Source organism: Hypomesus nipponensis, chromosome 14, assembly GCF_054491055.1.
Source record: "Hypomesus nipponensis isolate SF chromosome 14, ASM5449105v1, whole genome shotgun sequence".
Taxonomy (NCBI): Eukaryota; Metazoa; Chordata; class Actinopteri; order Osmeriformes; family Osmeridae; genus Hypomesus; species Hypomesus nipponensis.
The window spans coordinates 20,722,084-20,745,978 of NC_140374.1; the positions used below are offsets into that span (position 1 = coordinate 20,722,084).

The 23,895-nt window shown below is 39.7% G+C and overlaps 4 protein-coding genes across 4 annotated transcripts; all 4 read right to left on the reverse strand.

Annotated features, from left to right (window-relative positions):
* Window positions 1–1,645: 1,645 nt before the first annotated feature.
* LOC146259112 (uncharacterized) lies at window positions 1,646–9,570 on the reverse strand. The gene is made up of 19 exons (XM_084673257.1): window positions 6,441–9,570; window positions 6,169–6,338; window positions 5,882–6,053; window positions 5,542–5,789; window positions 5,203–5,386; window positions 4,899–5,082; window positions 4,623–4,795; window positions 4,346–4,415; window positions 4,080–4,222; window positions 3,949–3,980; window positions 3,693–3,861; window positions 3,499–3,597; window positions 3,322–3,362; window positions 3,075–3,197; window positions 2,887–2,985; window positions 2,638–2,766; window positions 2,509–2,548; window positions 2,221–2,338; window positions 1,646–2,002 (listed from the first exon to the last, which is right to left on the reverse strand). Exons 1-19 carry the CDS (start codon window positions 9,454–9,456, stop codon window positions 1,831–1,833), a joined length of 5,382 nt encoding a protein of 1,793 aa, XP_084529383.1. The 5' UTR covers window positions 9,457–9,570; the 3' UTR covers window positions 1,646–1,830.
* LOC146259113 (uncharacterized) lies at window positions 9,551–13,570 on the reverse strand. Its single transcript, XM_084671892.1, has 5 exons — window positions 13,048–13,570; window positions 11,433–12,944; window positions 10,422–11,329; window positions 10,100–10,362; window positions 9,551–9,737 (listed from the first exon to the last, which is right to left on the reverse strand). Exons 1-5 carry the CDS (start codon window positions 13,568–13,570, stop codon window positions 9,551–9,553), a joined length of 3,393 nt encoding a protein of 1,130 aa, XP_084528018.1.
* An 805-nt stretch (window positions 13,571–14,375) lies between these two features.
* LOC146259114 (mucin-5B-like) lies at window positions 14,376–22,374 on the reverse strand. The gene is made up of 25 exons (XM_084671893.1): window positions 22,371–22,374; window positions 22,013–22,222; window positions 21,625–21,750; window positions 21,103–21,220; window positions 20,866–21,004; window positions 20,640–20,732; window positions 20,476–20,545; window positions 20,223–20,360; window positions 19,953–20,117; window positions 19,759–19,853; window positions 19,528–19,654; window positions 19,186–19,441; window positions 18,725–18,774; window positions 18,536–18,633; window positions 18,275–18,426; window positions 18,045–18,183; window positions 17,488–17,595; window positions 17,208–17,384; window positions 16,881–17,120; window positions 16,217–16,373; window positions 15,563–15,691; window positions 15,327–15,477; window positions 14,987–15,030; window positions 14,686–14,877; window positions 14,376–14,553 (listed from the first exon to the last, which is right to left on the reverse strand). The coding sequence occupies exons 1-25, from the start codon at window positions 22,372–22,374 to the stop codon at window positions 14,390–14,392; spliced, it is 3,342 nt and encodes a 1,113-aa protein (XP_084528019.1). The 3' UTR covers window positions 14,376–14,389.
* Window positions 22,347–23,894, reverse strand: LOC146259115 (mucin-2). Its single transcript, XM_084673331.1, has 3 exons — window positions 23,054–23,894; window positions 22,825–22,939; window positions 22,347–22,616 (listed from the first exon to the last, which is right to left on the reverse strand). The coding sequence occupies exons 1-3, from the start codon at window positions 23,344–23,346 to the stop codon at window positions 22,473–22,475; spliced, it is 552 nt and encodes a 183-aa protein (XP_084529457.1). The 5' UTR covers window positions 23,347–23,894; the 3' UTR covers window positions 22,347–22,472.
* Between the last annotated feature and the right edge of the window lies 1 nt (window position 23,895).

Sequence of the window (23,895 nt, forward strand, 5' to 3'; positions counted from 1 at the left end):
GGCATTTGCAAAGTATTGAGCATCTCAGCCACCGTATAAAATGGAGAGGCAGACTTCTATTTGCAGTTTGAGTCGACCTAGCATTAATCCAAGCGTTAGGCGTGCATATTTCAAATATTCACAATAAATCTACTAAAGCAGAGTGCCCGGCAGACCTAGCATTATCCTTGTGCAGTTGCGTATCATTCGTAGGCATGCTTAAAGCCCCTTTCCCCCTACTCACGTCAATGTCAATGCAACAGAACTTACAGAAGGTATGATATTGATCTTTGCTGCTCTTATGGCAAAGTGGAGTTGGGTCAATCCTGTTAACCGGTGCCTTTTAATGTCCCCAGGAAATCCTACTTCATAATTGCTGTAAAATGTTACAAATGTTTATTCTAAAAGGCTTTAATTATAGGTGTAGGTCTTCCTTATCATATAAATAACCAAAAAGTGTCTTTAAGACAATTAGGTTATATTTTAACCACTTTTGTATTTTGTACACATGTTCATTTTGCCATGTTTTGCCATGTCCCCATCACAAATGATCAACTCTAACAATAAATATCAGTCATTAAATAATAAAATATTCAAATGATTTGCTCATTATGTTGTAGACCAAGTTAAAATCTTTCTACTTTTACATATTTTTTATTAAAAAAACAAATTTAAACCCTTTTTGAGGAGATTTACTTTGTGTCACCCCAAAAAAGTTCCACCCTGTTAGGTTGTAGTTTTTCCCTCTTAAGAAAATAGCCTACACTTCCCATGTCACAAAGTTCATGAAATTACATTATTTCCTGTGGCAGGAATTCAACTTGGCCAACTGAAGTTAGTATGAACTTTCAGATTTATCTTTTTTCCAAGTTTCATAATGTCAACCTGTTTGTCACAACCTTAAATTTCCACCCTGTTAGGCTACTTTGTTAAGAAAATAAATAACATTTTATAATTTCAAATACGGTTTTATATAAGAATTAAAAGGCCGTATACATATAGGGTCTAATGCTAGCTAGATCATGATCACTCACAGAGCTAGGGCTAACATAGTTAACAAAATTCCCCCCTGTTAGGTTCCACCCTGTTAGGTGTGTACAGCTAACAGGGTGGAAATATTGTTAGAAAATGTAGTAACATAATAAGTTGCATACAATATTTGTCATGTATTTGCAACAAGGGACATATAATGGACAAGTAAAAGTAAATATTGTTATGCCTTTACATTTTTTTTAACTTTGTGATTGTAATTCATATGTCTTAACAGGGTGGAATAATGTAATGGTCCATGTCTGAACCAAATGCCAATAATTATTAGATTTTAAGTGCATGAGCTTGGCCAATATGTTTTCCAAACAGTTAAACATATCTCTTTCCTGATTAAATGTTAAAAACATGAAAAATAAATAATTTTGTTTTCAGAAGTTACCAGGTCCAAAAGGCACCGGTTAACAGGATCGACCCACTTCTGAACTCCACGTAGGTTAGTAGGAGGTCTTTCTCTTTGACATCGGAAAACTTTCGCAAGTGGTAAATTCGTCCTGGTCAGACGATGATGTTTAACAAACATACGGTATGGTAAAAAGTTTACACAATCACAAAGACATTATACACTACAACAGCAAATTGCTCATGATCAATGATTTGTTTAAAAATAGACACGTAATATGCTCAGTTTCTGCTTTTAATACACTACGAAAGAACAGCCACCACAGGTTAAATCAGTACATTGTTTATAAGCATAGGGAGAGTAGGCTAGTCATATATGGTAAAGATGAAACCCCTTAGTGCCCAGTAGAATAACTATAAACTTAAAAGGTCAATATTGTCGTTTAAAAATTAGATGGACACTTAATTATTTTTGTCACATTCTGTGACATGGCATCCACAAGTGTTGATATAAATGTAAGAGCCTGTTAATTTATTTCCATCTGTGCAGATCATCTCCACCTCCTTCTTGCTACTGGACATTTCTTGACAGCAGGAGCATGAATGCATCAATCTGTTTTTCTCTGCCGAGTACCTTCAAATGTAAAACACACAAAAGGTTAGTTTGCCAAAATACAAGTGACAGAAAAGTCACATAAAAAAGAGAGAAAATTGACAAAAAGTGCCGAATATGTTTCCCGAACATGAGTGACACGAACAACACTTTTGAAAGAGGGCAATATTAATAGATAACTTGCGTGCTAGCCGAGAATACAAAACAAGTGCAGAATAGAAGTTCACAAAAAGTCTCACTTGGAAAATGTCCCACAGGATCCTGCACATTCTGTGACTTCCACAGGGCCTGTTGACCTGCAGTTTCCAAATTCCAGGTATGTGGTGTTTCTTTTGACTTTGCATTCATGTAGGTTACCTGTTAAAATACAGAGAAAGGTAATACATGCTGAATGCATTAACTATGTGCAGCAGTTAAACACATGGTGTGCTGCTGACATCTGTAATTTTTGAAGTTGTTAGGGAGCTAGGGATGTTATATAGATTACGTTTGTTGTATGTTGTTCAGGCATTATTCACAATACTTACATGTTTGGCAACAGCCATCTTGATAAGTTGTTTCTGTTCCCTGTAAATGATATAAATAATGAACTGGCAGTTAGACAGGACTGTTAATTCTTTACCTCTCAAGATCGCGTCTAAACCAATTGTACTCACTGGGATACAGAGTTCCGGATAGAAGGGTGGGCATTCTGTTTTTGATTTCACGATCATGAACTGGTTGCTGTCATTCGTGCATTTATACTCAACACACTTGTTATGAGTAGGTGACCAAACATTTCCATGCTGTAAATAAGTAACATCATTGGTTAAAGTTAAAAGGGAGTTTGTGGAATTGGTGGAAAAAAAAAAAATCTGTTTTTTTTTTGTTTTTTTTCAAATTGTTCGGGAAATTGACATCCTTACCTCAATGATGTGAGTTGTGTTATCTGGAAGGGTTACCACGCAACTCCTCTGTTTGCACACTCCACAACATTGACCGGGCTGAATATCATACTCATAGCCCTTCATAATGCAAAGTTAAACATGTAATAGTTAGCAACATTTTCTAAATGTTGTCAATATCATAATTTACAACAATGCAAGCCCTGTACCTGTTGGCATTGGGTGTTACAGATGTTCGGTGCACACTCAATGACATGTAACATTGTGTGAGGATCCAGTTTAGGACCACAGTGGCACGTTTCACATCTCTCTTTAGGAACTTGAACATCTGGCTGTAGAGTACATGCAAAATGCAGTTTAGAAAATATGTAGTTTGAGACCAAAGTCTCAAGATAATGATTGGCAGGGGAGACAACACATGTATTCATTATATAGTGTGTAAAAAAAATATCTTACCTGATACTCGGTATTATTAAAGACACAGACATCTTTTGGCTCTAAGAAACAAGACGAACATTTTGACTTTTAAGATACTGTAGTTCCAGCTCCTCATGAAATGTGTTACTCATAATCTCTTAGATATCTAAGTACTTTTTTTATGTGGGGGGGGGGACATTTCAGATAAATGCTCACCACAAGTATAGGATGGGCAGCAGTGTTCCACTGTAATGTTTAGCTTAAACCCTGCAGCGCACTGTGGTATTTTTGTGAAGCAGTATTTCACATCACACTCTGATGGCAGAAAGAAGATGTTAAGATACTCATATCTCTTATAAATTAATATAATTAATTAGCTTGTTTCACTTGTTTTTACTTGTTTCTCTCACCACATTCGGTTTGGAGACAGCAGTTTACGGTGTGATTTACCAACACCTCACCCTCTTTGTCACAGCTTATGTTTTTTGGGGACTGACATTCCACAGGCTTACACTGAACACTCTTTGTGTCTGTGTCACAAATACAGTCTTGGCAGTTACTCTGCCAAGTTTCTCCACGCTGTTTTGAAGAAAAGGTGTAATTAGGCAAGTTATTTCTTACTAAGCCTGATGACAGTATACCATACACTATCAACTACAATGTTACCTGTTTCGGTTGGCCTTCAGGCCCAGTGCAGTCTGGAAAAAGCAGACAAAGTTAATGGCTCATTGAGACAACATGTGTATCTATATTTATACATATATAAAAAAAATATTGTGCAGTTGACACATCCTTACCACAAGAGCTGACACAGATGTCAGAGTAAGAATTGAACAAAATGTGCCCATCTGTGCAGAAGCATCCCTCCATAAATGTGTTACATGTTCCATTTATTTCACATTTCTCAGCTGAACTTGGGTTCACATACTTGTCATTATATCTAAGTACAATAAGAAAATATGTAACTAACACTCAAAAATGATGTATGACACAGAAAATGCAGTTTGGTTCAATTCTGTATCGTTAATTAAACAACAGTGTTGAATTTCAGCTCATGACTTACTTTGCATTGCAAGTTGGTTGTACAACTGGGCCACATGATTTATAGACTTTGGTTTCAGGGCATTTGTATTCTGTAGTATGATACATTTGGAAAAGAAAAAATTGTATGTTACAATTTATAAAACTTGGTTAATCGACAGAAAATGAACAACAAAAGATACAGTGGTCAATGAGACACTATGAGCAATTGGGGTGGAGGAAGCAAGTATGTTACCAACTCTAAAAAGTATGCAAGGGAGCTAAAGCAATTTTACTCAAATATCACCCTAATAATTTACCACATTCTCCATTTGTTGAATTACGCCAGTCAACACAGACTGCAGCCTTAGCACACATCAAGGCGTACGCCTCCAAACTGGAGCAGCCAACATTGGTTTTTTGGCAGACATCAAATTTGCAGGCCTCATAAAATGCCTCTCTTGGGATTACTTCATGACATTCATCAAATATCCTTAAAAAAAAATCACACTGTTCATTTACCACACAAATATACGATATGTTGCTTCAATACTTGTTGACAGACATAATAATACGTGTTTTTAGCTAAGTCTTACTTGCTCAGTATGATTTCACAGAGTTCAGTGTATCCACTGCATGTTGGAGGAGTTGCACTGGGAGTAACAGTTGAGTTGCAAGGCTTCTCTGGAATTTTCCACGTGTGTGCCATCCCAGGACATGAGGAAGACACCTCTCCTTTTCCTAATCTACAGTCGTTTGTTCTGTTATTGTCACAAGGACCTTAAAGACAGAAAATACAAATATGATGAGAAACAACATTCCATAGTTTTAACAGTCAAATCAAAGTGGTAGAGTATCTACTTAACTCTGTTGTACTGCTGTTCATTAATGATCACTCACCACACTGGCCCTCTGTGTTGTGATGGAAAAGGGAATATGGCAAATTGACGCTGAAAATAAGTCCTTTGAAAGTCACCTCTGCCTTAATTTCCGGGATTCTCAAAAGCAACTCAATTCCAGTACTGGTAATGATGAGGTCATCATTAGAAAAGGTTGGGTAGATCTGCTTGCCATTTATGTACACCTTGAATAATAATGGTGGTTAGGAAATCCTATACTTTTCATCGTCTACTGAGGCTTTCTGTTTAAGATACTAAACTGTACACTGATGAATAATGGCTGCTGCAGATGGATGTGGAATAGGTGTTCATTTTTCTATCTGTGATGTGATTTACTTACCATATTTGTTGTGATGGTAGACCTCTTCTGTGTAAGAATAATTGTATAGGACTTGTAATACACAGTCAAAGACTGTGGGCAAGATATGGTTCCAGAAGGACCACAACTCACATTTTCAATGATTACAGTGAAGTTGTGATATCTAGGAGTTATCTCTTTAACCAAAACATAGGTGCAGTTTTCTTGAAAACTATAATATGTTCCATCAAAAGTCACATAATGTGGATCTCCCCATCCATAGCAGATACCTGTCAACAGATTAGAGAGATTTGAGAATCATGCACAATGATTGCTGGCATTTTGAGGGTCAAAAGAATGGTATGAATGAGTTTAAACTTACATTGACATTCATAATGAAAACAGCAACCAGTGTCATCATAGACTTTAATAGCTGGAAACCTATTTTCACACACAAGTTCTTTCACTGGTGCACATTTCACTGGTACTGTGGTGATGTTGCCACTGTGGCAAGTTTGAATGGTGCATTTATCAGTCTGCCAAGACTCACCATCCTGTTAAAATAAAATAAAAAATGTTCAACCTCACTTTTACAGCATTCTTAATGATCAAAAACCAAATTTCATTGTGGAAACCCAGGAAATGTATTACGTTCATGACATTAATTACCTCTCTTGGTGGATTGACATTTTGACAATGTGTTATCACAGGCTTGGTGGTAAACGTTGGTGGTGAAGTAGTATGACACGGTCTTGCTTGTTTTTCAACAAGGCAACTTTGATTGCAGAATGATGTGAAACACCAGCCTGCCCCATCGGTCTGATTATACATGTAAGAACCTTTAGTAGAAGGATAAGAGCAAAGTTACAGAGTCTAAACATTTCAAGAAATATAAGGATAATGTTGATCAAACAGTAAAGATTCATTAAAGAAACACTTACCAGAAGGAAAACTTTGGTTGAGATATTTGCATGTACATAAAGATCCTGTTGGTGGACTTGTGGGAGGTGGTGCAGTATATATGATGAAGCCTGTAGTTGCTGAAATGCTGGGCCCAAGTGTTGTAACTGTCGGAGTTGTAACTGCAGTTGTAATTTGGGTTGTCTCGCTGGGTGGTGTTGCAATTGATATGGTGGTACTAGTCGTGGGCAGAATGGATGTAGTTGATGGAACTGTAGTTGTTGTTGGCACAGTTGTAGATGTTAAGGTTGTTGATGTCCCGAGTGTAGTCTGAGTAGTTGTAACTGTCGGAGTTGTAACTGCAGTTGTAATTAGGGTTGTTTCGCTGGGGGGTGTTGCAGTTGATGTGCTGGTAATGGTTGTGGGCAGAGTGGGTGTAGTTGATGGAACTGTAGTTGTTGTTGGCACAGTTGTAGATATTAAGGTTGTTGATGTTGTGAATGTAGGCTGACTAGTTGTAACTGTCGGAGTTGTAACTGCAGTTGTAATTAGGGTTGTCTCGCTGGGTGGTGTTGCTGTTGATGTGCTGGTAATGGTCGTGGGCAGAGTGGATGTAGTTGATGGAACTGTAGTTGTTGTTGGCCCGGTTGTAGATGTTAAGTTTGTTGATGTCCCGAGTGTAGTCTGAGTAGTTGTAACTGTCGTAGTTGTAACTGTCGGAGTCGTGATTAGGGTTGTTTCGCTAGGTGGTGTTGCTGTTGATGTGCTGGTAATGGTCGTGGGCAGAGTGGGTGTAGTTGATGGAACTGTAGTTGTTGTTGGCACAGTTGTAGATGTTAAGGTTGTTGATGTCCCGAGTGTTGTCTGAGTAGTTGACACTGTCGGAGTTGAAACTGCTGATTTGGTTGTTTCACAATATTTCTCATCATGGTCACAACATTTGACTCTTATCTCATAATTGAAACAAATGGGAGGAAATTGATCCTTATTTTTGCAATTTAGTCCAACCAGAAGACTGCACTCAACCTTCTGACCTAAGTCTACCAGGGGCACATCTTTTTGTTCTTTTGCTCTACATTCTATAGCCACTGGTTGCATGCATATTACTCCAGAATCCTTTATCTGCGTAATATTTTCATAATCTCCACTTGCACCTTCTGAAGGATAACTGTTGTCAATCCAATCAGACCATTTACACAAACTGCATGGTTTGCGAGTGCTAGTACTGTATGTTGACACTGCAGTTGTAATTAGGGTTGTCTCGCTGGGTGGTGTTGCAGTTGATGTGGTGGTAATGGTCGTGGGCAGAATGGATGTAGTGGATGGAACTGTAGTTGTTGTTGGCACAGTTGTAGATGTTAAGGTTGTTGATGTCCCGAGTGTTGTCTGAGTAGTTGTAACTGTCGGAGTTGTAACTGCAGTTGTAATTAGGGTTGTCTCGCTGGGTGGTGTTGCTGTTGATGTGCTGGTAATGGTCGTGGGCAGAATGGATGTAGTTGATGGAACTGTAGTTGTTGTTGGCACAGTTGTAGATATTAAGGTTGTTGATGTTGTGAATGTGGGCTGACTAGTTGTAACTGTCGGAGTTGTAACTGCAGTTGTAATTAGGGTTGTCTCGCTGGGTGGTGTTGCTGTTGATGTGCTGGTAATGGTCGTGGGCAGAGTGGATGTAGTTGATGGAACTGTAGTTGTTGTTGGCACGGTTGTAGATGTTAAGGTTGTTGATGTCCCGAGTGTAGTCTGAGTAGTTGTAACTGTCGGAGTTGTAACTGCAGTTGTAATTAGGGTTGTCTCGCTGGGTGGTTTTGCAGTTGATGTGCTGGTCATGGTCGTGGGCAGAGTGGGTGTAGTTGATGGAACTGTAGTTGTTGTTGGCACAGTTGTAGATGTTAAGGTTTTTGATGTTGTGAATGTAGGCTGAGTAGTTGACACTGTCGGAGTTGTAACTGCAGTTGTAATTCGGGTTGTTTCGCTGGGTGGTGTTGCTGTTGATGTGCTGGTAATGGTCGTGGGCAGAGTGGATGTAGTTGATGGAACTGTAGTTGTTGTTGGCACAGTTGTAGATGTTAAGGTTGTTGATGTTGTGAATGTAGGCTGAGTAGTTGACACTGTCGGAGTTGTAACTGCAGTTGTAATTCGGGTTGTTTCGCTGGGTGGTGTTGCAGTTGATATGCTGGTAATGGTCGTGGGCAGAATTGATGTAGTTGATGGAACTGTAGTTGTTGTTGGCACAGTTGTAGATGTTAAGGTTGTTGATTTCCCGAGTGTTGTCTGAGTAGTTGACACTGTCGGAGTTGAAACTGCTGATGTGGTTGTTTCACAATATTTCTCATCATGGTCACAACATTTGACTCTTATCTCATAATTGAAACAAATGGGAGGGAATTGATCCTTATTTTTGCAATTTAGTCCAACCAGAAGACTGCACTCAACCTTCTGACCTAAGTCTACCAGGGGCACATCTTTTTGTTCTTTTGCTCTACATTCTATAGCCACTGGTTGCATGCATATTACTCCAGAATCCTTTATCTGCGTAATATTTTCATAATCTCCACTTGCACCTTCTGAAGGATAACTTTTGTCAATCCAATCAGACCATTTACACAAACTGCATGGTTTGCGAGTGCTAGTACTGTATGTTGACACTGCAGTTGTAATTAGGGTTGTCTCGCTGGGTGGTGTTGCAGTTGATGTGGTGGTAATGGTCGTGGGCAGAATGGATGTAGTTGATGGAACTGTAGTTGTTGTTGGCACAGTTGTAGATATTAAGGTTGTTGATGTTGTGAATGTGGGCTGACTAGTTGTAACTGTCGGAGTTGTAACTGCAGTTGTAATTAGGGTTGTCTCGCTGGGTGGTGTTGCTGTTGAAGTGCTGGTAATGGTCGTGGGCAGAGTGGATGTAGTTGATGGAACTGTAGTTGTTGTTGGCACGGTTGTAGATGTTAAGGTTGTTGATGTCCCGAGTGTAGTCTGAGTAGTTGTAACTGTCGGAGTTGTAACTGCAGTTGTAATTAGGGTTGTCTCGCTGGGTGGTGTTGCAGTTGATGTGCTGGTCATGGTCGTGGGCAGAGTGGGTGTAGTTGATGGAACTGTAGTTGTTGTTGGCACAGTTGTAGATGTTAAGGTTTTTGATGTTGTGAATGTAGGCTGACTAGTTGACACTGTCGGAGTTGTAACTGCAGTTGTAATTCGGGTTGTTTCGCTGGGTGGTGTTGCTGTTGATGTGCTGGTAATGGTCGTGGGCAGAGTGGATGTAGTTGATGGAACTGTAGTTGTTGTTGGCACAGTTGTAGATGTTAAGGTTGTTGATGTTCCGACTGTTGTCTGAGCAGTTGTAACTGTCGTCACGGGCTTGGTGGTAAATGTGGTTTGGGAATAAGTTGGTGGTGAAGTAGTATGACAAGGTCTTGTCAGTTTTTCAACAGTGCAATTTTGATTGCAGAATAATGTGAAACACCTGCCTGCCCCATCGGTTTGATCATATATATAGGAACCTTTAGTAGAAGGAAAACAGCAAAGTTACAACATCTAAACATTAAAGAAATATAAGGATAATGTTGATCCAACAGTAAAGATTCATTAAAGAAACACTTACCAGAAGAAATATTTTGGTTGAGATATTTGCATGTACATAAAGATCCTGTTGGTGGACTTGTGGGAGGCGGTGCAGTATATATGATGAAGCCTGTAGTTGCTTTACTGCTGGGCCCAAGTGTTGTAACTGTCGGAGTTGTAACTGCAGTTGTAATTAGGGTTGTCTCGCTGGGTGGTGTTGCAGTTGATGTGCTGGTAATGGTCGGGGGCAGAGTGGGTGTAGTTGATGGAACTGTAGTTGTTGTTGGCACAGTTGTAGATGTTAAGGTTTTTGATGTTGTGAATGTAGGCTGAGTAGTTGACACTGTTGGAGTTGTAACTGCAGTTGTAATTCGGGTTGTTTCGCTGGGTGGTGTTGCAGTTGATATGCTGGTAATGGTCGTGGGCAGAATTGATGTAGTTGATGGAACTGTAGTTGTTGTTGGCACAGTTGTAGATGTTAAGGTTGTTGATGTCCCGAGTGTTGTCTGAGTAGTTGACACTGTCGGAGTTGAAACGGCTGATGTGGTTGTTTCACAATATTTCTCATCATGGTCACAACATTTGACTCTTATCTCATAATTGTAACAAATGGGAGGAAATTGATCCTTATTTTTGCAATTTAGTCCAACCAGAAGACTGCACTCAACCTTCTGACCTAAGTCTACCAGGGGCACATCTTTTTGTTCTTTTGCTCTACATTCTATAGCCACTGGTTGCATGCATATTACTCCAGAATCCTTTATCTGCGTAATATTTTCATAATCTCCACTTGCACCTTCTGAAGGATAACTTTTGTCAATCCAATCAGACCATTTACACAAACTGCATGGTTTGCGAGTGCTACTACTGTATGTTGACACTGCAGTTGTAATTAGGGTTGTCTCGCTGGGTGGTGTTGCAGTTGATGTGGTGGTAATGGTTGTGGGCAGAATGGATGTAGTGGATGGAACTGTAGTTGTTGGTGGCACAGTTGTAGATGTTAAGGTTGTTGATGTCCCGAGTGTTGTCTGAGTAGTTGTAACTGTTGGAGTTGTAACTGCAGTTGTAATTAGGGTTGTCTCGCTGGGTGGTGTTGCTGTTGATGTGCTGGTAATGGTCGTGGGCAGAGTGGATGTAGTTGATGGAACTGTAGTTGTTGTTGGCACAGTTGTAGATGTTAAGGTTGTTGATGTTCCGACTGTTGTCTGAGCAGTTGTAACTGTCGTCACGGGCTTGGTGGTAAATGTGGTTTGGGAATAAGTTGGTGGTGAAGTAGTATGACAAGGTCTTGTCAGTTTTTCAACAGTGCAATTTTGATTGCAGAATAATGTGAAACACCTGCCTGCCCCATCGGTTTGATCATATATATAGGAACCTTTAGTAGAAGGAAAACATAGCAAAGTTACAACATCTAAACATTCAAGAAATATAAGGATAATGTTGATCCAACAGTAAAGATTCATTAAAGAAACACTTACCAGAAGAAATATTTTGGTTGAGATATTTGCATGTACATAAAGATCCTGTTGGTGGACTTGTGGGAGGCGGTGCAGTATATATGATGAAGCCTGTAGTTGCTTTACTGCTGGGCCCAAGTGTTGTAACTGTCGGAGTTGTAACTGCAGTTGTAATTAGGGTTGTCTCGCTGGGTGGTGTTGCAGTTGATGTGCTGGTAATGGTCGTGGGCAGAGTGGGTGTAGTTGATGGAACTGTAGTTGTTGTTGGCACAGTTGTAGATGTTAAGGTTTTTGATGTTGTGAATGTAGGCTGAGTAGTTGACACTGTTGGAGTTGTAACTGCAGTTGTAATTCGGGTTGTTTCGCTGGGTGGTGTTGCAGTTGATATGCTGGTAATGGTCGTGGGCAGAATTGATGTAGTTGATGGAACTGTAGTTGTTGTTGGCACAGTTGTAGATGTTAAGGTTGTTGATGTCCCGAGTGTTGTCTGAGTAGTTGACACTGTCGGAGTTGAAACAGCTGATGTGGTTGTTTCACAATATTTCTCATCATGGTCACAACATTTGACTCTTATCTCATAATTGTAACAAATGGGAGGAAATTGATCCTTATTTTTGCAATTTAGTCCAACCAGAAGACTGCACTCAACCTTCTGACCTAAGTCTACCAGGGGCACATCTTTTTGTTCTTTTGCTCTACATTCTATAGCCACTGGTTGCATGCATATTACTCCAGAATCCTTTATCTGCGTAATATTTTCATAATCTCCACTTGCACCTTCTGAAGGATAACTTTTGTCAATCCAATCAGACCATTTACACAAACTGCATGGTTTGCGAGTGCTACTACTGTATGTTGACACTGCAGTTGTAATTAGGGTTGTCTCGCTGGGTGGTGTTGCTGTTGATGTGCTGGTAATGGTCGTGGGCAGAATGGATGTAGTTGATGGAACTGTAGTTGTTGTAGGCACAGTTGTAGATATAAAGGTTGTTGATGTTGTGAATGTGGGCTGACTAGTTGTAACTGTCGGAGTTGTAACTGCAGTTGTAATTAGGGTTGTCTCGCTGGGTGGCGTTGCTGTTGATGTGCTGGTAATGGTCGTGGGCAGAGTGGATGTAGTTGATGGAACTGTAGTTGTTGTTGGCACGGTTGTAGATGTTAAGGTTGTTGATGTCCCGAGTGTAGTCTGAGTAGTTGTAACTGTCGGAGTTGTAACTGCAGTTGTAATTAGGGTTGTCTCGCTGGGTGGTGTTGCTGTTGATGTGCTGGTAATGGTCGTGGGCAGAGTGGATGTAGTTGATGGAACTGTAGTTGTTGTTGGCACAGTTGTAGATGTTAAGGTTGTTGATGTTCCGACTGTTGTCTGAGCAGTTGTAACTGTCGTCACGGGCTTGGTGGTAAATGTGGTTTGGGAATAAGTTGGTGGTGAAGTAGTATGACAAGGTCTTGTCAGTTTTTCAACAGTGCAATTTTGATTGCAGAATAATGTGAAACACCTGCCTGCCCCATCGGTTTGATCATATATATAGGAACCTTTAGTAGAAGGAAAACATAGCAAAGTTACAACATCTAAACATTCAAGAAATATAAGGATAATGTTGATCCAACAGTAAAGATTCATTAAAGAAACACTTACCAGAAGAAATATTTTGGTTGAGATATTTGCATGTACATAAAGATCCTGTTGGTGGACTTGTGGGAGGCGGTGCAGTATATATGATGAAGCCTGTAGTTGCTTTACTGCTGGGCCCAAGTGTTGTAACTGTCGGAGTTGTAACTGCAGTTGTAATTAGGGTTGTTTCGCTAGGTGGTGTTGCTGTTGATGTGCTGGTAATGGTCGTGGGCAGAGTGGGTGTAGTTGATGGAACTGTAGTTGTTGTTGGCACAGTTGTAGATGTTAAGGTTGTTGATGTCCCGAGTGTTGTCTGAGTAGTTGACACTGTCGGAGTTGAAACAGCTGATGTGGTTGTTTCACAATATTTCTCATCATGGTCACAACATTTGACTCTTATCTCATAATTGAAACAAATGGGAGGAAATTGATCCTCATTCTTGCAATTTAGTCCAACCAGAAGACTGCACTCAACCTTCTGACCTAAATCTACCAGGGGCACATCTTTTTTTTCTCTTGCTCTACATTCTATAGCCACTGGTTGCATGCATATTACTCCAGAATCCTTTATCTGCGTAATATTTTCATAATCTCCACTTGCACCTTCTGAAGGATAACTTTTGTCAATCCAATCAGACCATTTACACAAACTGCATGGTGTGGGGGTGGTACTACTAATGTATGTTGACACTGCAGTTGTAATTAGGGTTGTTTCGCTGGTTGGTGTTGCAGTTGATGTGCTGGTAATGGTCGTGGGCAGAGTGGGTGTAGTTGATGGAACTGTAGTTGTTGTTGGCACAGTTGTAGATGTTAAGGTTGTTGATGTCCCGAGTGATGTCTGAGTAGTTGACACTGTCGGAGTTGAAACTGCTGATGTGGTTGTTTCACAATATTTCTCATCATGGTCACAACATTTGACTCTTATCTCATAATTGAAACAAATCGGAGGCAGTTGATCCTCATTCTTGCAAAATAGTCCAACCAGAGGACTGCACTCAACCTTCTGACCTAAGTCTGCCAAGGAGGTATTTTTATGTTCTTTTGCTCTACATTCTATATCCACTGGTAGGCTGCATATTTTTACTCCAGAATCCTTTATCTGCTTAATAATTTCATATTCTCCTCCACTTGGCTCCTTCGAAGGATAACTATTGTCAATCCATTCAGACCATTTACACAAACTGCATGGTGTGCGAGTGGTACTACCATATGTTGACACTGCAGTTGTAATTAGGGTTGTCTCGCTGGTTGGTGTTGCAGTTGATGTGCTGGTAATGGTTGTGGGTAGAATGGATGTAGTTGATGGAACTGTAGTTGTTGTTGGCACAGTTGTAGATATTAAGGTTGTTGATGTCCCGAGTGTTGTCTAAGTAGTTGACACTGTCGTAGTTGTAACTGTCGGAGTTGTAACTGTCGGAGTTGTAACTGTTGGAGTTGTAACTGTTGGAGTTGTAACTGTCGTAGTTGTAACTGTCGGAGTTGTAACTGTCGTAGTTGTAACTGTTGATGTATGTACCGTTTGCTGTGTTCCTGAAGAAGCAATGTCACGGACATTAAGATCCTAATCAAAGTAAACTCAACTTCCCCATGCATAAATGGTTAATATATAAGGTCAATGTTTTGTACTTTTACGGCACTTTTAAGATTAGCTACGTTACTCACCAGTGGTGGTAAATGTAAACACTGTTGTAGTTGGTGTTGTTGTAGAAGCTGAGGTGGAACAAGGTTCCATTGACCGTACAATAGTGCCATTGTTTGTACAAACAGCAGTGATACAAGTTTCACTTCCATCAGATGTGTGATAGATCGTATCTCCGTCGTTGTATGATGTTCCTTTATATAGACAATGACATGCTGCCAAAAAACAAAATGTTATTCGCTACTGTAATTCAGTTTTATAGTATGCAACTATGTTTGGGACGTAACTTTCTTGATTTATATAGCACATGTCATAAGTGATTACCTGTACTATTGTAGGTGCACGTGGCCTCAGTTGATGAGCAATTACTGCAGAATGGAAAATGCATATTGCATATCATGTGTACATATATCAGGCAACACCATTTCTAAAAGTTATGTAAAATCCTTCTTAAGGTAGATAAATAATTAGTTCTGCTCTTTAATTACATTATTACTATGCTTATTATTCGTCTTAGCATCATGCTGATCATTACCATTGTTGTTTTGCATGGTTAAAAAATAAATAAAAACGACTGTATATAACAAACAGTTTGGTCTGGTTTGAATTATATGACACTCTTTCACAGTAATATTACATGTAGGCATGATAAGAAGTGACATACCATGTCTGACAGTTTCCTTCTGCGGGCATCGGCTGTCCCTCATTGTAATGGTTGCCGTCTTCATCATAGCAACCACAATCTTTCTTTGTCACACACTTCATTGTAGTTTCATCAAGATAAGGCTCAGCCAAGGGACATTTGGGGTAGCAACCTTGAAAAGTAAGGACAATGCTATACTTAAATTTGTTACAGAATAGGTACATGTCATGTCAATACAAAACAGGTGTTAATGTTACCTTCCAGTTTTGGAATCTGTTCAGAGCATTTTCCTGAAGGATTCTTGCAGGTCCTCATACAAGGTGACCCACACGGCTCATAATGCCATTCACACTCATCAGAAGGGTTGTAAAAATCACAGAACAGAGCTGGTAATAAAAAAATATATACTGATTAATTGAGAGGCTATGTGTGCCATTGCTCTCTTGACAGAACTCAAAGGTCTCATCTTCGATTCTAAAACTGGTTGTTCCTATCTTTGATTGTGATTGGCTATATTGCGTTCCATGCTGTTGTAAAATCCAGCATAACCTTACAGGTTGTCCTCATAACATTCTTTAACATTCCATATTACTGCGCATCAAATATTTCAAATCAAAAACACTGCAAAGGTGTCCATCGGGCTGTTGCGTGGCAACGATTTATGTGGGAACTATACTTTGTAGTGGCGGAAGAATGACGGTTTATTATTAAACTATTTTGTTTTTATTTATGAAACCATATCAAATATTCGTAGTAGCAGTTTTAGAAAAGCAATAAGCCCCGCGAGTCCGTGTTTTGCTTCGCGTCGTGCCTAACAACTCCCCTTACCTGTTCTAAAATCAGCAAAACCACGGCCTCTTGGGGCTTATTGCTTAATTTAATATTACAGGGCCCTATCTACTCCTACTCACGGCAGATTTTGGGCGTTCTCCATCTGATGCAGGTCCGAGCCTCGTTACACGCTGCTGCGTAAGCAGCAACAGCTGCACAGAAACATTCACAGTCTCCTCCTGTGTCACATGCGCAGGAGTCTTTCTCGCAGGCCTTGTAGTACTCTGTAGGATTCACCTTTACAAAACACGACAGAAACGATGGTGCATCAAGTTAACAGAAGTCTTATTATGGCAAATTGTTCTCCCTACAGATCAAGTTTTACCAAAACAAGAATTACCAAAAGCCTTTACTCTATTCTTATACAGATGTATGGAGGGCAGAAGGATTTAGGTTGTATGACATATTTCTTGAAACCCAGCCAAGTGCAATTAACTCTGTTCTGCTAATGTTCAGATGGCTGAGTGGTTAGGGAGTCGGACAATTAATCAGAAGGTTGTTGGTTAGATTCCCGGTCGTGCCAAATGACGTGGTGTCCTTGGGCAAGGCACTTCACCATACACTCTGGGGGAATGTCCCTGTACTTACTGTAGGTCGCTCTGGATAAGAGCGTCTGATAAATGACTAAATGTTTGTTGTGTGTTTTTGTAGTACACAAACTTAACACTTGCACCCACTTTAGTAAAACACATGTGTGGATGGATACCTTTTCACAAGTCCTGATATTAGGTTTTGTCTGTTTACCTGTGAGTGGCAGGGTTTAAATACATCACTATTAATGATGCTGCAGTGTTTTAAAGCCCAAGCCTTTCGATGCGGTTGTGAAGTACAAGGGTCTTTTACAGTAACTGCATTAGGGCAACTTTGAGACACTTTCCAGCTGTTTCCAAACTCAACAGGATCCACCACTACTGCTTGATTTCTGGTTGTGAAGTCATTTTTAGCATTTCCATCATAGTTTCCACACAGACCACAGACTTTTCCCTGTAGAGAAATTGTGAATAAGAAATGATTTAATATAGCACAAGTTCATAGTAGTGGAAGACTACAGAGACATTTTTCATGACTCACCTTGAATGTGGGGGCAATTTTAATGAACAGAGTTGTCTTCTTGTCCCATATGAGGATCAGGCCATTGCTAATTTCAACAACCAAGAATAAACCAATAGTGTGGACCTTGTAGGGAACATCTCCACCATTTTGTTTCAGGACTTGAATATTTTCCTCTGAGAAAAATAACTCATTGTTCTAAAAGAAAGAAAGTGCAAATGTTCAGTTGAATACAAAAAATAACTGTATACGTTTGTGTCATATAATGTCCGTATTCTGTTGGTCAATGTTTCCTGCTTACCCCTAAGAAGAGCTTGATAGCGGCGGAACAGGTTGTACCAGTAGTTCCGCAAGGTATGTTCTGTGTAGTCAGGCTAAAGGTTCCGTTTGCATTGTTGCTGCACATGTCCTGGAACGATCAATATACAGATTGTACATTATCAAAATTAGGTTCCAAATTTCAATTGTCATTGATGTTTGGTATAAACAATTATAATATGTACCTATGATGACATAAACCATTTCAGTATTTTAAAGCTCTCAACAGGCCGTGGTATTTGTGTATGTTAGTATGTTATAATATCACAGCTAATGGGTGTTGTTTGACCTTTCGACCTGAGGCGAAGCTGTGATATTATAACCATATATCACAAGCTTGAAGTGAGCTATTGCTTTTAAGAAATGGTCAACAAGTATGTCAATATGAAAGTACCTGTAATAGATACACATCAGAATAAATCGTTTTTATAAATAAATTATAATGTTCTAAATAAACTCAACTTGAAGAATTAAATGATCAATCAAATTGCTTGATTTGAGCAACATGTTTGATAAACAGCATTATAGACATTGCCCTACCTGAAGAAGTGTATATTCACAGTTGCCATCGTAAGAGAAACTCCTGCCATCAAAAGTGATGTAATGTCCATCCCCATAGATGGAACAGGTCGCGCTACACTCATTTTTCGAACATTGCCAGTTTCTTCCCATGCAAACACTTTAAAATCAAAAACAAAATGCAGCATTAGCAAAGTCAAGTCAGAGATGTGTAAGTGCCGCATAACCTAATCTATTGTAAATTGCTGTACCAGACATTGCAGTCCTCTTGGATTACGTTTCCAGGCTGATAAATGACCCCGTTGTGTGAACAGGGACAGTGTTCCTCCTCAGTGCAGCCACCGTTACCGTCAGACAACAGACCATCAGGACAGACACAGCCTGAGATGCATTCTTTACTGATCTATAAAACAGAATGACAATTTCATTTGTAAATGGAAAAATCTACCTGGACAGTAGAATACTCAATGTTGTAATACTGTAGCCATGGCAGCAGTTTTTGAAAAACATACACATTCTGTTTGTGCTTGGCAGCTCTCCTGACATTCTGATCCCTTTTCATTGATTCTAGAACTTGAGCAGTTGAAGAACACCATTGGCTTGCTGCATGCTGAAGGGAATAATAGTTAGATTTGTTGGATTAAACATAGGCTGACATCAGATTTTTCACATTTTCACACGAGTGGGGTGGTAGTACGTACATGTTTGTTTTGTTGTTCCTGTACAGCTTAATTTCCCATTGTGGCAAAAGCTTGGTAAACACAAAGGACAATATGGCATGTTACATTTTCAACACAATAAACTGCACATTAAGAGAGACTTCACAAAGTGAAAACAATTTTAGGATTATGGAATTTTAGATTTAACCCTTGTGCTGCCTTTGGGTTGCGACCACTTTACCCAATACAAAAACAAATAAAAAACCTTTTCATTTAACCTTCGTGCTGTGGGGGGTCTGAGACAGCCCGACGGTTAAAAGAAAATGCTTCACTTAATTTTTATATGAGGTAAAGTTGTCGCGACACAACGGTGGGTCACAATGACCCTAAGATAACACAAGGGTTAAACACAGATTCAAGTATGTGACAGGTATGTCCAGTCCTATTTCATATACATATCAAATGAACACACAAATGTTTTGGATGAACATGAGTCAACTCACCAAGTGGCCTCATACGTATTTAGTCTCTGCCCAGGGGACAGTGTTGTTTCTCTATAGTAGCAGGGGCATTCTGAGGCAGTCACACATGTTCCGTCTTCGTTCAAATAAGTTCCTTCGGCACAGCCACACCCATCCACAGGCACAAAGTCTACCTCACATGCTGCATCGGTTTGGCTGAGAGATCGACAGGTGCGACCACAGCTTGTCATGCTGTAGTCATATACCATAGTTCCGGGGCAGTGTGACACATAACCACCTAATGAGTGAAGTGTAGTATTAAATATTTTGGTTCTGTAAATCAAAGTTTTGTACTATGAAAACATAAACAATAAAATAACTCACCGCAAGTGGTGTTTCTCCATCCTTGTAGAATGACACCGGCTGCAGCACACGCATGGACATAGGAGGAGACCGCTGCACACATGCAGTCCTCACTGTTTTCACAGGTACAGCTGTCGTACATGCAGTACTTTGAAGAAGTAAAGAAACCGTTGTGGACACACATACGCACACCGATGCAGATTTTGATATGAATCTGTAAAAAATCTTTCAGAATTTAAAAATACGACTTACGTCCTCATAACGCTGTGGATTTACTTGAGAATGACATTCAGAGAATATTCCGTTTTTTTGTGACAGCATGGAACACCAGTGTTTGGCGTACTTTTCTGTAACAAAATTAGGACACAGCGAGATTAGTTATTTAATGTATTGGCAGAGAGTGGTCCGAGTATTACGTTTTTTTGTTTTACAGAGGCTTAAACTACCTTTTTCAGAACTCATGGTGCAAGGATTTTGAAAAACATTGGTCACATCAGGGCAGCTTGTTTCGGTCTTCCAAGTGTTAGCAAACGTCACAGCGGTCCCCTCAATCATTCCATTTTTTATTTTGAAATCATCGTTCCCAGCGTCATTAAAATCTCCACAAAGGCCTGAATTAAGTGGAAAAAAAAGAAAATATAATGATTTGGCAAATACAGAAAATTATGCATTCTGTAGAATATTATGTAACATTTTATTTAATTAAAAAAACATACCCTTCATTTTCCCTTTGTGGGAAACATCAGCGGTGATATAGACCTGCATCAATGGTACTAATTGAACCTTAAGACGAAGACCATAGTTTGTCTGCACGACAATGTAGAATGTAGAGGGCTTGAAGATTGTTAAATTAGCTGTGACAAAAAGTTTCAGACTTCAGATTACTTGTCACTAAAATACAACATAAGTTCCTGGAAATTCATGGTACTCAAAAATACCCATCTTGATTACATAATTGAAGCAACTCACCTATCAAAAGAGGCAATGGAGAAAAAAGCTTATTGACAAAGACTTTTCCACTTGCTTCAATCAAAACCATCTGCAATTAATGAATGAACTGAAATCGTCACTTCAATCACCCAACGTATGCTATTATTAGAACATACACATGCTGATGGATGAAATATTCTTACCATATCCCCTTGTGTAACCAAAGTTACTGACTTCAGGCAAGTTTCAATGTTTGACTTTCCACATTTTACTATGTCACCAAGGACGGTGAAATCCTGGCCCTTGATTTGCAAAGTACAAGGTTGAGGGGGTGATATGTAAAAATTCTGATACAAATATCATGCCTCAGTATGATGCTGAATAAAAATATAGTACAAACATATTTCTGCATTTTTTTGTGTCGCTTACCTTAGACAGAACATAGGAGCAGTCTCCATGAAAAGTATAGTCCTTGCCATCATAGGTGTTGATGTGAGAGCCTCCCGTTATAGAGCAGGTGCCTGTACAGTCCAGATGTTCATGACTCCACTTGCCATTACCGCAGGTACTAACAGAGACATTCAATCAGTTTAGTCTGCCAATCTAATGCAAGTGCTCACTCAATGTATTACTGCAAATACTTATTGAAAATGTTAAAATTATTACAATTTTTGGCAGGTTATTGAGTATGATTCTCCAGGACTGTAAGATTTTCCATTGTGGAGGCAGGAGCACCGGTTTACAGGAACACAACCATGCTGAGTAATGTCATCATAGACCGTTCCTTTGAGAAACAATTAATGAATCAGTTCTCGGATATGTTACAATGGCTTTGACTGTTAAAAAATGCAATCTGGTACAACATTTAAAGTACTGTGTATATTTAATCTCATTTATTTGATCTCATGTTATACTTAAATACCAGGGGCCGGTTGCACAAAACATCCCTTAAGTAAATACCTTACCTAAGGAGAAATGTACCCCTAAGTGTCATAATTAAGGAAAAAGGTTAAGGTGTTTTGTGCAACCGGCCTCAGAATATGAACATTTGTAATATTTAGCATATGGTGTTGAATGTCTGTCAAGCAGCTCACACTACCTTGATATATGAAGTAGTGTCCACTATACAGTAATTCAGTATATTAACTATATTACTGTTTAAATTATTTAAGGAAGGAAGCAATTTACCAGCAGGACAAAAGCAGCCATCGATGCAATGGTCGTCACACAAGTTGTGTCTGTGTTGGTTGCTGCAGGAGTCAGTGCAGGCATTGCCACATTCCTGGTACTCCAAGTTCAGAGGACATGTTTTTGCTGTTGAACACAGAGGATAATGTAAAGAAAATGTACACTGTATCATATGGCATTATGTAATATTTGGAGTTTTAACAGTATTTACATTCAGTCATTAAGCAGACGCCCTTATCCAGAGCGACTTACACTAAGTGTCTTGCCCAAGGACACAATGTCACGGCCGGGAATCAAACTGGCAACCTTCAGATTACTAGCCTGATTCCCTAACCGCTCAGCTACTTGAATCCCTAGTATACACATAGAAAAGGGATCCTGTTCTTACGGCAGAGCTGTGGGGTCTTCCAGTTTGGGGGTGTCCCCCCTGTGTGGGCACACTGGCGGGAGTACTCAGACAGGGTTAGACACTGACAAGAGACATCTCTACTGGTACAGTAGCACAAGTCCATCTCACAGGCCTTGATAAAGGACTTTGTGTCTATCACGTCTCTGCAGCTGTTGAAGCCAGGATCCGACAGCAGGTGCTCGCATTGTCCTGTCTGCAAAATAAGTCAGGGTGGACATATTCAAAATACTGGAACTGTTCCTAGATGGAAGTCAATGACTGAGATTCCGCAACATCGGCTCAAGCCAACTCAGTTCTAAGCACCTGATTTTCACATTTCAGTTGAGACAGAGGAGACCCATCCTTGCAGGTTTCCTCGAAGCTGTCTGCTTTCCACTTTCCACCATAAAGTTCAAGGTTTGGACGGTTATCTGAGAAGAAAAGCTTTTAATGTTTATTATTAACATTTGATATTGACACTTTTCTCTGGCTTGATTTCAGTGTTTTTTTTACCATTGTCTGGAACCATTTCATTGGTTTGAACCCCATTGAAGTCACCACACAGTCCACAAGTCTGATTCCTGAATTTGGTGTTCATTTCAACCTGATAACAAATGGATGAAAGGGTTTTAACTCACATTTTGTACAGGAATTACATGTAAAAAAAAGTACATTTATTACTTGACTAAGCCATTTAATATCAGACATCACCCTCCACCCTTGCTAAAACGTGGTTTAATAACCCTTTGAGAGATTAATTGTACCCCCTTGTGGCACACTCTCAGGGCAGTGGGCATCATAAGCAAACCTACCCAGAGGGCATCATCTTCATTCCACATGACGACAAAACCTAACTTTGCCGTGATCTTGATGTAAGATTGTGCCTTGACAATCAACAGTCCAGACTGACTAAATGGAATGGTGACTCTAGTGAAAGATCAGAAAAACTATTGATGAGTGGAACCAACATCATAAGTAAATAATACGTTTCATTGGATATCAAATTCCTTTCTTTATTTGAACAGACCATTTCACACTCACCTTTTCTCATCCACACTGACTGAGTTGTTGGACAGTTCCACCAAGGTCCCTTCCAGCTTTATGGTGACCTTGTTAATGATGGGATGATCATTTACTTCCCCGCGCTGCAGCTGGATGTAGAATTCCTCATAATCGCTCTTGCACAGGGAAGTCAGGACGTAGTTACAAGAGGAGGGAAGCTGGAAGAAATCTCCATCAAAGGTCTTGAAGTGGTAGTACCCCCATGTGCTGCATACATGTCCATTGTCAGAGGAGAGAACTCCTGAAAAATAAAAATATATTTTCGTTTCCATATTTCCTAAATGTGTCTATTCGAGGATACAATCACAGATCATCCTTTTCAACACTTTTCGACATTTTACAACAGAGCTGGGTAATGCTTTTAATTCAAATCCATGCATATGTCATTGAGCACACCAACCTTTCTGTGCAGCATATAATCCAAAACAGAGAACAAGCCATGGTTTCATCCATCTAAGAGCCATCCTTATGATGTCTGATGCCCCAAGACTGACGAATAGACTTGTTACTCTGTGGAATATATACTGTCACCCAGACATCCTTGTCATACCAGTTTTTTTTTATTTACCTTGTCTTCATCTGATGCAATTAACTTATGGGTTAACTCTTCATGGCATGCTTGATGTAGATGATAGGATCCAGATGGAATATGATAGGCTCTCCTATTGTGGCAGAAGTTTACTGTCAGTGTTGTCCCTGATAATCTTTGTGTACCTTAAGAAGAAACTGATGAACCACCTGTGCAATTGAATTGGAACGAATGTGGTTTAATGCTTGTGGTTCACCACATTTTCTGAAATGAGGATACATTTATTGACACG